This window comes from Trichosurus vulpecula, chromosome 7, assembly GCF_011100635.1.
Source record: "Trichosurus vulpecula isolate mTriVul1 chromosome 7, mTriVul1.pri, whole genome shotgun sequence".
NCBI classification, from domain to species: Eukaryota; Metazoa; Chordata; class Mammalia; order Diprotodontia; family Phalangeridae; genus Trichosurus; species Trichosurus vulpecula.
The window spans coordinates 186,123,309-186,137,808 of NC_050579.1; the positions used below are offsets into that span (position 1 = coordinate 186,123,309).

The following is a 14,500-nucleotide window of genomic DNA, read 5'->3' on the forward strand; positions in this document are numbered from 1 at the left end:
GCTTTTTAAAGAGAATAGTAACCATTGAACATATCCTTGCCAACAGGGAACACCCACATCATAAAATAGCTACACATTGAGACCTTCCTGTATTATTAAGGGAACATTTTAGGTATGTAGTCTAACATAACGTAGGGAGAGTAATTATGTCACACAAAGAATTCCAAAATTCAGATTTTTTTGAGACTCATACTTTAGTTTTGCTAACAGTCGATGACAAGGTATAAAATTACAAAGCTTAAAATATCAGTTGCTTTCTGTGTTATTTTGTGTCATTTTCTGCTTTTCAAGGCATGGTGGAATTAGGACACTTTAATTAAATTTCACTTCACATATAAAGGGGTCTTAATTAGAATATTATGTGAATAAAGAATATGAGGGGATGAAGTATTTGTTCATTTATAAATATGGGAAAATAATGAATAACATTTGTTGTTTTTAGTAATGTCATTTTCACAAATTAGTTTCTAGGGGGAACATTCATGAAAAAGGTGAAGGGGCCCTGCTGTTATACCTTTCTGTTTGTTTTTAGATGGCATGAAACAATCTAGAGGGATGGGTTAAATCTGGGCTCATTCTCTTCCTGCTGCTCTTGGGGTTTTATAGAATAGAATTATAGAGCAAACTCATCACTTAAAGTGGCAGCCTTCAGGTTATTACATTTTTATGCTAATTCTTTACAGAACCAGTTTTCCATTTTAAAATGATTGCGGTAGATTCCTTTATATATAACCTTTAAGTCAAATGAATTATTGTCTCCACATTGTTTTCAAATTTTCATACAGTTAGTTAATGCCTATGAAGGGTTTTCTTCTGATCCTCAAGGAATAAGTGAGATGCATTCAAGGAGCTAGGATGTAGTACCAGAAAGACACTTTTTACTGACTTCCAATAATCATAAAAGTGCCTTCTGACAGTTCCTGATGGTGTGTCAGGAAATAACCTGTCTGATATTGCAGAATACTTTGTCCTTTTGTCCTGGTGGTAGGGCCTCACCCAGCACTGATAACATGATTGGAGAGAGGGGTAACCATGAAGTTGGGAATACTCAGAATGTTAGAAATTAATTTGAAGACTACCTGATAAGTAACAAAAAAAAATAAATGAAATTTGCATTTCCTTTTCCTACTCCATAAGGTCCGTTTTATTCTGCCATTTTTTTTTTGTCATTTTGGTCTCTTTTTCGTATTATGCACCTCTTTCATGGAGCCCCAAACTGGATATATAACAGTAATAAATACCTGTCTCATGCTGAATGTAATGATAGGATTATATCTCAGTTCCTATATTCCATCTCATATTTCCATGTTCATTTAGTTATGCTAATGCCTTCGAATCATTATTTTGTTGCCCCAGTTTATTTAATTCAGATGGCCTATATGTGATATTTCTTTCCACCATTCTTTTGGGAATATAATATTTATTTGGAAGATGTAAATGCCATATGTCTGTGGAAATTGATCCAGCAAAGATTATATTTCCATCTATAAATGAATACAAAGGCTAATTAATTGGTCCACAAAAAATGACTCCTTTATTAAAACTACTAATAATTACCTTAATTTCTCCTAACTCTTATATGTTTGTCCTAGTATGTTATGGTCCCACATCTGCCCTTTTCTTCCCTCTGAATTTTCGGACTTTAACTGCTGGCTATCTAGCTACTACCAATTTTCCTCTCTGAAATGGGATTCCGTAGCAGCCTGCTTGACCTGCAAGTGATGATGTGAATCTTTCCTTAGAGTGTTCCACAAAAAGTCCACTCAGCTTTGATTTCATATTACTATTGAACACTACAGGGAAGTTTACAAAAATGACACTAACAAGCCAAAGAGGGAAAGGTACAAAGCCAATCTAGGTCCTCATGCACAATAATACCAAATTAAGGCTTATTCTTGGGTAAGAGTGGCAAAGTGGAAAATGGCCAAGATTTGGACTGTTGGTGTATCTGAGTCACATCCTGGTTCTTTGACTTAGTATCTGTATGCTATATCCTTGTGATAACCTTAGTCAGGTAACTAAACCTTTCTCCACATTTGTTTCCTCCTCTGTCAGATGGGAATAATAATGCTTAATAAAAATGCATTTATATAGTGCTTTAGAGTGTACATTTGTATACACTTTATATACATTATCTCATTTGAGCCTCACAACAGCCCTGTGAATTAAGCATCACAGTTATTAGTATCTTCATTTTGTAGATGAGGAAATTGGCTCAAAGTGGTTATGAGTACTACATAAGTATTAGAGGTGATATCACCTCTCATCTTTCTGACTTCAAGTCAACAATAGATCTACTGTTTTGAACGTATTCGTACTAACTTCACAGGGTTATCATGAGGCATTTGCTTTTTAAAAAAACATACTTTATTTTCTCCCCAGTTACATGTAAAAACAATTTTTAACAGTTTTGTTTTTTTAAGATTTGAGTTCTGAATTCTATCCCTTGCTCTTCCCTCCCAATTCCCTGAGATAATAAGCAGTCCGATATAGGTTATACAATCATGGGGAAATTGCTTTTCAAGCCTTAAAACGCGGTGCAAGTAGATCTCATCACTATCATTATGTCTTCATTTCACCTCTTCTCCTGAATGACACCATCCCTCTATTTCTCATCCACAGGGTCATCAAGCCCATTCCTTTTGCAGCTATTTTCTAACCCTCTATTATTGCCCTATCTTTGTACATTCCCCCACTGTGTCTTTAATTTTTCTCTGTTCTTATAAATCTTATTTTCTTATAATGTTTCTGAAAGCAAAAAGTATTTCTTTGGGCAACCATTTCTTGGCAGAAGTGAAGATTACCACTTGATTGGTTGGAACGTTTCCTATGGAATCTGCCTTTGTGTTTATCTATTTTTGTGTATATCTTAGAGATTTTTTGTTGGTTGCCATTGAAATCTAATTTCTTAGTATTTGAAATACACATGTAAATTTGTTTTTGGCGTGAAGTAGAGTAATAGTTTTGCAATGATTCTTTTTCTTGAAATGACTGATAAGTTAAATAACTGGACTAGACAGATATTTTGTCTTTTTTAGAATTTGCCCTGGAAATTAAAGGAAAACATTTATTATAGGCTTCTTGGGCACTATCAAAATATCTTTCCAACCTCACTGAAAAGTAATTTCTCAAGTTTTCTCCAAAGTTTCAAATATTCATCCTCTTTTCTGTGTTTTGGTAGTGAACTTGTATTATCATATTTAACTCCATTTTATTTTGAACCTAAAAAGATTTACTTCATGTTTTTTAATGTTGTTTTTATACTTATTTTATTTGATTTTATCTCTTGGTGAGATGTTAAAAGAAAAATTTTAAATTTTCTTTTTGAGGGGGAAAGGCAAGGAAATTGGGGTTAAGTGACTTGTCCAAGGTCACACAGCTAGCAAATGTGTGTCAAGTGTCCAAGGCCAGATTTGAACTCAGGTCCTCACAACTCCAGGGCTGGTGCTCTACTCACTGTGCCACCTAGCTGCCCCAAATTTTTTTTTAATGTTGAATAATGTTGATGTTAAATTATGTTAAATGTTAAAAATGAATATTTAAAAATGTTATGAGAAAAAAAAGCAGAATTTTCATGCTATAAAGGAAGTTTACTTGATTTAAATGAAGTCTATTATAGAATGACTTCTTATTTATATAGTTTTAGACAACTTGAGTCATATAACTTCCCCTGGAAAAAAATAAGTCATACAGTAAAAGCCTGGTATAACATGGTCTATAAGGTCATTCTCCCTCAGCACCAGCATAAAGAGGTTTCATTTCACTAAATAATAGTAGAACATATTTCATTTTTGTATGGCACTTTGAGATAAGTGCTATTTTTTAAAAATAAATTTGTTATTGAGGGCTTTTATTTTCTATATTATCATAGTGGCTTTAGATATTTACTGTAGCTATGTAAACCCTAGGCAAGGCACTTACCCTCTGCCTCAGCTTCTTCATTTGTAAAATGGGGATAATATATAGCACCTACTGTCTAGGATTGTTGTGAAGCTAAAATGAGATAATATCTTTAAAGTGCTTTTTACAATGCTAGCACAAAATATAGGCCCCAGATAAGCGTTAGTTATTTTTATTATCATTGTTATCCCCAATATCTTCTTCCCCTCCTAGAAAGCTATCCCATGGAACAAATAGTGCTTTTTTTAAAAAGGCAAAAGAAGAAAAGAAAAAGATGAGGGGGAAAAAATAGCACAACTGATCAGTACATTGAAAAAGTAAAAAAATGCGCAGTATGTAATCTCCACTTCCATGAAGGGGTGGGTTGGAAGTGTTCTCTCATATCTCTTTTGTTATGTTCACTTTTGATTTTTTTTTGCGTAGTTCTTTCTATTTACATTATTATATTTACCATGTATGATGTTTTCTTGGTTCTGCTTACTTCAGTCTGCATTAGTTCATGTAATTCTTTCTGCATTTCCCTGTGTTAATCCCATACATAACATTCCATTACATTCACATACCATCATTTCTTTAGCCATTTCCTGATTAATGAACAATTTCTAATTCTTTGCTAACACAAAAAGTGCTGCAGTAAATATTTTGTTGTGTATGCGAACTTTCTGGGTCTCCTTTAGCAAGTCATTGACTTGTTTTTCATGGTTTTCTCGCATCCTTCTCATTTCTCTTCCCAATTTTTCCTCTACTTCTCTAACTTGCTTTTCCAAATCCTTTTTGAGCTCTTCCATGGCCTGGGACCAGTTCATGCTTTTCTTGCAGGCTTTTGTTGTAGGCTCTTTGACTTTGTTAACTTCTTCTGTCTATATGTATGTTTTGGTCTTCTTTGTCACCAAAGAAAGAATCCAAAGTCTGAGACTGAATCTGGGTGCGTTTTCGCTGCCTGGCCATATTCCCAACCAACTAACTTGACCCTTGAGTTTTTCAGCGGGGTATGACTGCTTGTAGACTAAAGAGTTCTGTGTTCCACACTTGGGGGGATGCTCCAGCTCTGCCACACCAGCACTCCTCCTTCCCCAAGAACCCCCAACCCGGACTGGGCTTAGATCTTCAGAAGGCTGTGCACTCCTGCTCTGATCTGCCACTTAATCCCTCCCTGGGCCTGGGGCCAGAAGCAACTGCAGCTGTAGCTGCCCCACCTCCGCTGCCCCGGGGGTGGTGGCCTAACTGGGAACTCTTTCGACTCCCGCAGCCTTTCCCACTAACTTTCTCCGCTGTCTTTGGTGTTTGTGGGTTGAGAAGTCTGATAACTGACGCAGCTCACTGATTCAGGGCGCTAGGGCACGTTCCGCCCGGCTTCTGGTCTGGTTGGTCCGCGCTGCTCACGCTGGGCTCTGCTCTGCTCCGCTCCCAGATCCCAGCTCCCAGCTCCATGTGGGATAGACCTCAGCCAGAGACCATCCATCCAGGCTGTCCTGGGCTGGAGCCCTGCTTCCCTCTGCTGTTTTGTGGGTTCTGCAGTTCTAGAATTGGTTCAGAGCCATTTTTTTATAGGTTTTTGGAGGGACTTGGTGGGGAGCTCACGCTAGTCCCTGCTTTCCAGCCGCCATCCGTGTATGTGAACTTTCTCCTTATCAGTGGCGTCCACAGGGCATAAGCCCGGTAATGGAGTCTCTGATTCAAAGGTTATGGACATTTTAGTCACTTTATTTGCATGATTCCAAATGGCTTTCAAAATGGTGGACCATTTCAAAGCTTCACCACCCACGTATTACTATCTATCATTCCACAACCCCTCTAAAATTGACTGTTTATTTATCATCTTAGCCAATTTGGAGTGTATGTATAACATATTTTATTAGGGTAATGGTTGATGGAGAATTTCTTGTTTGTTCTTGATTTTACAAAGAATGCACTGATCAGATAAAAAGGTTTCTAACTCTGAATAGATCTGCAACAGAATTTCTGTATCTAAAAGTTGACCTTATAGATACAAATAATTGGGTTCTTAGCTTTACTAATTCTTTTGTTCACAAAATCACTCTGCCTTGTCATTGAAGGAAAGGTTATTTCAGAACACAATTTTTTTTTTTACTTTCTAGATATTTGGAACATGAAAGTCATCAGAAAACATTAAGCACATTTGGTGCTATAGCATGAGAGTTCTAACCTTGAATTTACAATCTAAAATAATATTAATATGGCTGCATAAGTATAAATAGCAGAATGAAAACATTAAACCAAAGTACAAATGGATGCATTAATAAATTTTATTAACATTTTATAAAAAGTAATCATGTAGAGGTTTAATTAAGAAATACAACTTAGATTTTACAGATATGTCCGAGTTTCCTATTTTGCTATTTTTTTAGGAAACTGAGCTAACTTTTATCTATAGTAATATGTTTGATAGAGACATAAATATTTTAAAAATTGATAGATTATTTGAAATATAGACGTCAGTTTGTCAGTTCCCTGTTACATATTAGGTAGGCATTTATAAGTCAAATACAAAGATAAAGAGTAAGTATGTTTTAAGAATAAGTGGTAGGCAAATATTTAATTGGGAGAGATTAAAGAGAATAGCTGTCAATCAATCAACAAGCATTTATTAATCACCTCCAATGCCAAGAATGAAATAGTTCTATTCTCAAGGCACTGGCATCCTAATGGGGGAAGGCAACAAGTTCATAAATAAGTATATATGTAATAAATAGAGGGAAATAGATACAAAGCAATTAAATGAAAAGTAAAAGGAGAGTGGAGGAATGTGCCTGTGGCAAAAATCTGGAAAGAGGGTTTGGGTGGGGGGAGATGATAAGATAGTTTTATTTAGTTTTTTACATATTTAGTATGAGATATCCAGTAGGCACTTGGTGACGTGGAACAAAAACTTAAAAAATCAGCCTGGATATATAGATTTCACAGTCATCAGTAGAGAAATAATTAAGGCTGTGGAAGCTGAATAGATTACTGAGAGAATATAAAGGGAAAAGAGGAGAGGAGAGGAAGGACCTAGAGTAGAACCTTGAGAAATACCCACAGTGAGTTGCTGTGTTGATGAAAAGAAAATAGCTTGTGTAAAGGCAAATGTGGTCTAGTAAGTGCCTACTATGTACCATGGACTATGTAGTCTGTCAGGGAGCTTATCTATCAGGAGAGACCTAGCAACTACACATATAAGTAACTTCAATGTAGTTGCAAAGTAATTTCAGAGGGAGAGAGCTAACAACTGGGAGAGATCAGGAATGCTCTGAGGAACTGGTACTTGATCTTGACTTTGAAGGTAGCTAGTAGGGATTCTAAGAGGGAGAAGCAAAGACGGAGTTCATTCCAAGCCTGGGGACAGCCTGTGCAAAAACAAGGGAACGGGGATGGAATGTTGAATAAAGGTAGTGAAGGGAAATTGTGTGTAATAAGCCTGAGGCTTCTATAGCAAGGGTCTAACTTGGTCAGATCTGTGCTTTAGGAATATCCATTTTTGTAGCTGTGTGAGAAGGTTTAGAGAGGAGAGAGACGTAAGTCAGGAAGCCAGTTAGGCTTCCCGAGAGAGAGGAGCCTAAGGCAAAGCTAAGATTCAAACTGACTACTTCGACACTTTCCCAGAGATATCTCATTTTCTTTTACTTTAAAAAAATTTTTTAATTAGCAGTATTTGCCTTTGCTGCAGCCACTTGTTTTATACAATTTAATATTGTGTTCACAAGATATTGACCCATATTCTTTAATTCTTCAATATAATACCATGCTTTCACATTGGATATTAAGTGTTCCTTTCACAAAGTCCATTATCCCACATCTAGCCTTGATGATAGCCAAGAGGTTTTCTTTTTATTCTGCTTATTTCAATTAACAAAACATTTTGAAAATTAATCTCTGTCTTCCTCTACTCTTCCCTTCCCTGCCTTCCAGGATTGAGCAAATGAGAAAGAAAAGCTGGAAAAATAAAGCTTTTGATACATAGCTGCATAATCCTGCAAAATAATTATCACATTAGCCATGTCTGAAAAATGTATGTCTCTTTTTGCATTTTAAGTTTTTTACCTCCCAGGAGGTGAATGGTATGTTTCATTTTCATTCTTTTGGACTCATGATTTATCATTGCATTTATCAGAGTTCTGATGTCTGTAAAAGTTGGTTTTTTTCTGTAATGTTATTATCGGTATATAGATTATTTTCCTAGTTGTGTTGCCAAAAATACTTCCCTAGAGTTGCGGCCTATACTTGAATAAATGTGGCATATTCTTCTAATTGTGCCTAGCAGCTACTCCTTGAATGAATAGAGATGAGATGAAAAGGAGTTAAGGCCAGACAAAACAGGCTTGAGCCTGGATGTCTGATGGCATTCCAAAATTTTGTAAGTGATTTTTTAGATTAGCTGTTGTTTTAGCTTACTCAGGCCTCTGCACCCTTGGTATCAAATTATCTAAGAAATGGTTTTGATGGGTTTTTTTTTCTATTTTGCTTAAGTGGCAGATGCTCTCTCTGTTTTCATCTATTAATCTTGACAAATGAGAGGTAGCATTCTTTTGAAGAAGGAATAAAACAACTATAATTGGTTTAGTAGTTTAGTAATTAAAATTTGTGCTTTACTCTTAGCTCTAAAATAAAACTTTGCTAAACCATTTCTGTCTCAATATCAGACTTGCAATTTAATAATTTCACCTGTATTTCCTTTGTTTTTAGATGTACCTCCTAAATAAAGGTATCTCCCAAAATTGATTTTCTGCAAGAAAGGGCTTGTGTCAAGTATAAATTAAAAACCCATGCCTTTAATTTTAGAGCTGCATCTTGTTAAATCTGTTTCATGAAGCAAGAATATTTTTCTCCCAAACCATGATAAATGTTAATAGAATTAGCTTCACATTTTTTAATGTTACAGACAGTTTGATAAATGCACACTAGGTTAGGCTTATTGTGCTGGTTGATATTATGTGTCATTTGATTTTAAGTAATCTGCAGTTTAAACAAATGCTGACATTCTCTAATTTTGTTATGATAGTTTCAGGAAGGATTTGGGAGGTTTTTAGAGGGTGGAAGAGGGAGGTGTGGCATATTTTTACCCTCAAGTTAAAGAAAGCAAAACAGACTAGAGGAATTTTCATTTTTAGGTTTCTAAGACTATACCTTCTGATATTTTTAGGCATACTAAATTGATAGCTATACAGTTACCTAAACAAAACAATTTCAGGAATCTTGCTTCAGGGTTTCAAATATACATTTCAAACATATTTCAGAACCATCTCTTGATGGTTCTGAAATTTGAGAGGAATATTTTTGGGGGTGTTTTGTCTAAATATGCCATGTATAAAGCAGTATGTGTGAGAGGTAGACAGCACAAATACTTACATTAAGATGGATAGGCCAAGAACCAAGAAATCTACAGCTTATCCACCTTTCTGCCCTTTTATTTTTCATTAGTAAAATAATATTTATCTAATGCTAGGCACTGGCAAAGATACAAAATTTGGATGGTGTATTCCTCTTGTCCTCGTGGAACTTTGTGTGTAATAAGGGCATATTACATACATAAATACCTGAAGTTGTATCATAATCATAGTAATAAATAATAGAGATATAAGCAAAGTGCTATACCTGAAAGGGAAAGAGTCACCACTGATCAATCAACAGATATTTAAGTGCTTACTGTTAGATTCCAGGAGCTATGCTAAATGCTAGTGATACTCTAAATGCATTCTCACTGGCTTTCCCTAAAGCTATCCCTCCTCAACCCCAGCTCCCAGCTTCCTTGACTTCCTTCAAGTCTCAGCTAAAATCCCACCTTCCATAAGAAACTTTTTGAGGAAATTAGCTAGTGTAATGTATAGAGCACTATATTCAAGTCCCTTCTCAGACATTTTTAAAAATTAATTAATTTATTTTTAGTTTTCAACATTCACTTCCATAAGATTTTGAGTTTCAAAATTTCTCTCCCCCCTCCCTCTCCTCCCCCTCCTCAAGATGGCACGCAATCTAATATAAGCTCTACTTATGCATTCATATTAAACATATTTTCACATTAGTCGTGATGTAAAGAAGGATTAGAATTAATGGGAGGAACCACAAGAAAGAAGAAACAAAACAAAATAACCAAAGAAAAGGAGAGCAGATAGTATGTGTCCATCTGTATTCTGACTCCAGAGTTCTTTCTCTGGTTGTGGATAGCATTTTCCATTGTGAGTCTTTTGGAGTTGTCTTAGATCCTTGCATTGCTGACAAGAGCTAAGTCTATCAGAGTTAGTCATCATCAGACACTTATTAACTGTATGACCTTGAACAGGGCTTGAAACTGCTATCTGCCTCAGTTTCCTTAACTGTAAAATGGGGATCATAGTAGCATCTGCCACCCAGGGTTGTTAGGATCAAATTGAGATGATATTTGTAAGCCACTTAGCTCAGTGTCTGGCAATATTAGGCATTTAATAAATATTCCTTCTTAACGCTCATACCTTCCTTCTGAGATGACTTCCAGTATACCCTATGTGTATTTTTTATACAGATTCTGTGCATTTTGTCTTCCCTGTTAGAACATGAACTTCTTAATGGCTAGGACCATTTTTTGCCTTGCTTAGTGCATACTAAGTGTTTTAATTGCTTAAATACTTTCTGACTTCATACAAGTACAATGAATAAAACAATTCCCACTCAAAAGGACTTTATATTCTAGTGGATACAAGTACATATAAAAATAAATGCAGCATTAGTATAAATGTGAATCTATACACGCAGTTTTGTGTAAGGTAGAGAGGGAAGGCATTTACAGGTGGGGGCAGCACGCAGAAGATAGTGCTTGAACTGCATCTTAAGGAAGGAGACTCTTTGAAGTAGGGAAAAGAAAGGAGTGCTTTCCAAGTATGTGAGAGGGTCAGTTAAAAGTATGGAGATAGGGGATGGAATGTTGGCATATAAGGAAAGAAGCCAGATAGCGTTTGATCTCGACTTTAAAAGAAAATAGTCATTCTTCCCAGGGAGGAGGGGTAACTGTATATATAACATTTTAGTTTCAAAGCTGTCCTACTTGTCTGAGTCTTCTACTGAACTGTCTTCTGCTCCATTTTGTGCATTTTAAAATGTTTTATTGTTTTCCTTTTTTTTTTCATTGCTCTCTCACAAGCTCGTTCCTCCCCACAGTTCTCCCCCTTGTAACAAATAGACATTGACAAAAGCTAAATCCATACATCGGTTATGTCTGAATGTGGATATTTCATTATTCACATTTAGTCAGACAGACTCAGCTGGGTCAGTGAATGACTAAATCATCTAAGATCGTTGTCCCTTTCTTTGTCTAAGAAGTGAGATACCATACTGTTTCCCAGTAATGCATTGTAATGTTTTTATTTATCTTAAAGTCAAAAGATCTTCCTTTTAGTTAACCAAGATCTCCATAAAAATAATAATCTGACTTCTTTAAGCTTAATAGCCTCACTTCCTTTAACCTTTTCCCAGAGTATTCACTTCCTTTAACCTTTTCCCAGAGCACTAGCAGACATATTAATTTGGCATTTTGAAAAAACAGGCAGTACTAGCTTAGTTTAAGCTATGCAGATAGACTTCTTTAGTAACCTTTATTCCTATATGTGATTTGTTTTCTGTGGTTTTTGTTGTTGTTTTCCTTATTAAAGTTGACAACAATCTATTGTGATTTTTAATTTTCCTTTTTATTATCATGAGCTTGACCAACAATAATAAACATGAAACTTTCTCTATGCAAAGAAGAACAGAAAAAGACTATACATTTCACAGGGAATTGCTACACTGCCCTACTTGAATGTGTCACCTAATGAACTTCCTTCTGCTCTCCTTGGATTATTATTTTAGTGATTCGTCAATGTTCTTTTCTTTCTTTCTGCCATTTTATTTTTAGGTTTATGTACAAGTTAATAAGGAAGCAGCAGATGATGAAAATGTGGAGAAATCAGCACGTGACTTCTTTCATCGACTGGAAGCCGGTGACAAGCAAGCACTTTCATTGTGGCAGAGATTTCGGGACTTGAGCATTAAAGAGTATGTCCAGATTTACAAGGTATGTGGAGGTCACTACTGATAGTAGCATGAAGCTTCATGAAGTAGAGCCACTGCACTTACGCAAACCAGCTTCCTTGAATTACTAATAAGTTCATTTAGATGACCTTAGATTTTAAGTGACATTGAGTAACATTTAAGCAATTTGAAGATGCCCGTTACTGTTGCCCTGCAACTAAACTTCCTTTCCCTCACCCTCTTTTCCTAACTTCCTTTCCCTCACCCTCTTTTCCTCTTTTCTTCCCCTTCTCCCACTCTCCTCTTTTTCCTTCTCATCTTTTCTCACTTTTTTCTTCCTTTCTTCTCCTTAGACTTGACCTCTGATAATTGTAAACATAACCACTTTCCGGAAGTCAGTTTTTTTTAATCATTGTCTCAAACCATGTAGGTTATTAAATGGGTTCTTTAAACTTTGTTATAAGATTTTTCCTATGGCATTCTTGACTTAGCAATATGTAATCTTTTTCTTTGGTAGATTAGAGGACTGGTCTAATTTTTAGTTTTGTTTAAATCTAAAATTTTCTTCTTTTGGCCTTTTATGGGACAATAGGACAACACAGCTTCTATCTTAGAAAGAGTAAACCTGGGGTAGAGAACCTGCAGCCTCGAGGCCACATGTGGCCTTCTAGGTCCTCAGGTGTAGCCTTTTATAAAACAAATCCTTTTACTAAGGGGATTTGTTCTGTGAAGTTTGGATTCAGTCAAAGGGCCACACTTGAGGACCTAGAGGGCCACACATGGCCTTGAGGCCGCAGGTTCCCCACCCCTGGAGTAAAATTTTACTTTTTACCCTGACTTTTTGTTTCTGGAACTTTGTAGAGGCTAGGAGTGCATTTTGATGAATATTCGGGAGAATCATTTTATCGAGAGAAATACCGAGAAGTCTTAAGGTTGTTGGACAAGAAAGGACTCCTACAAAGAACAAAGTATGATCAAAATAATTTTTTTTGCTTATTATGTTGTACACTTTAGAATGTATGTATTCTTTTAGTAGTAAAGTACTTTTGATTTTTCGAAGTGATTTCATACATATGCAACAACCCAGTAAAAAAATTGATGTTATTCTTATTTTATGGTGAGGAAACCACCTGACTTGCCTACTGACACACAGCTCCTTAATAGCACAGTCAGACAGCAAGTGTTTAAGTGCCTCCTGTGTGCCAGGCACAGTGCTAGATACTGAAGATACAAGAATAGAAATGAAGCAGTCTTTGCCCTAAAGAAGATGATGTTATATTAGAGGAAATAGCACATGTACAAGGTAAATTTTTTGCGAGGGAAAACACTAGCCACTACAGATATCAAGAGAGGCCACATGGCATGATATCACCTTTGAAAGAAACTAAGAACTCTCAGAGGAGTAGGTGAGGAAGTATTTCTCTAGGTGTGGCAGACAGATTGTATGAATAAAAATAGCTAACGTATAGCACTTTAAAGTTTGTAAAATATGTTACATGAATATTATTTCATTAGAGTTTCACAACAACCCTGTGAACTAGGAACTACTGTCCCCATTTTACAACTAAGAAAACTGAGGCTTACAGAGGTTAAGTGACTTTGCTAGGATCATATAGCTAGTGAATGTCCAAGGTGGGATTTGAATCCATGTCTTTTGGGCTAGTTTGACTGCACCATAGAGCGCATGAAAGCCAGTAAAAAGCTTGTATGAAGAAGAAAGCTATAGACTGGAAAGGTAGGTTGGAGCCAGATTGTGAAGGGTTTTAAATGGAATTCAGGAAAATTTGCAATTGACTCTAGAGATAAAAAGTAGCCCTAGTCAAATTGTATATTCTGTGGAACCTTCCTTTATTCCCCTTAAGTTGATGATGACTGTTTTGCCCTCAGGTATAAGGAGGGCAATGACTGGTCAGAGATGTCCTTTAGAAATACCACTTAGCAGCTTTTTGTAGCATGTACTGGAGAAGGGAGAGACTTGAGGCAGGAATATCAGTTAGGAGTCCATTGAATTAAGAATCTGGGTCAGAGGTGATAAGAATCTGAACTGGGGTGGTGGCCCAGTTGGAGAATGGATTAAAGAGCTTGGAGAAGAGAAATGTTATGGAGGTAGATTGGAGAAGACTTGGCCACTGATTGGACGTGTAGGATGAGGGAGTGCAGAAAGTCAAAGATGACCATAACCTTGGTTGTATTCCCAGCAGTAATAAAAACAAGTTCAAAAGTTGAATTCTGCCTTAGATACGCTGAATTTAAGATGCCTACAGGACATCCATTTCTAAATGTTCAAGAGGTGATTAATGATGCTGGACTGGAGCTCAGAAAAGAGATTAAAGCTGAATGTAGATCTGGGCATTCCCTGCATAGAGATCAAAATTAAACCCAGGGAAACTGATCATGTCGCTGAGGGCCCGGGACACTTGGGGTATACATATAATTAGAAAGCATGATAGGGTGGTGATGCTACAGAGGAAAGGAATAAACATTTATATAGCGCCCATTGTGTACCATGCACTGTGCTCAGCACTTTACAAATATTATCTCATTTGAGGCAACAACCCTGGGAGGTAGATGCTGTTATTATCCCCGTTTTACAGATGAGGAAACTGAGGCAGAGGAAAAATAA

At 36.3% G+C, this 14,500-nt stretch overlaps 1 protein-coding gene across 2 annotated transcripts in view; it reads left to right on the forward strand.

Annotated features, from left to right (window-relative positions):
• Positions 1 to 14,500, forward strand: part of RARS2 (arginyl-tRNA synthetase 2, mitochondrial) — a 58,240-nt gene that overhangs the window by 26,732 nt on the left and 17,008 nt on the right. For both annotated transcript variants that reach the window (XM_036768750.1, XM_036768751.1), the window contains exons 9-10: positions 11,762 to 11,920; positions 12,739 to 12,845. In XM_036768750.1, the coding sequence (XP_036624645.1) occupies positions 11,762 to 11,920; positions 12,739 to 12,845 (266 nt within the window). The remainder of the gene's footprint in view (positions 1 to 11,761; positions 11,921 to 12,738; positions 12,846 to 14,500) is intronic.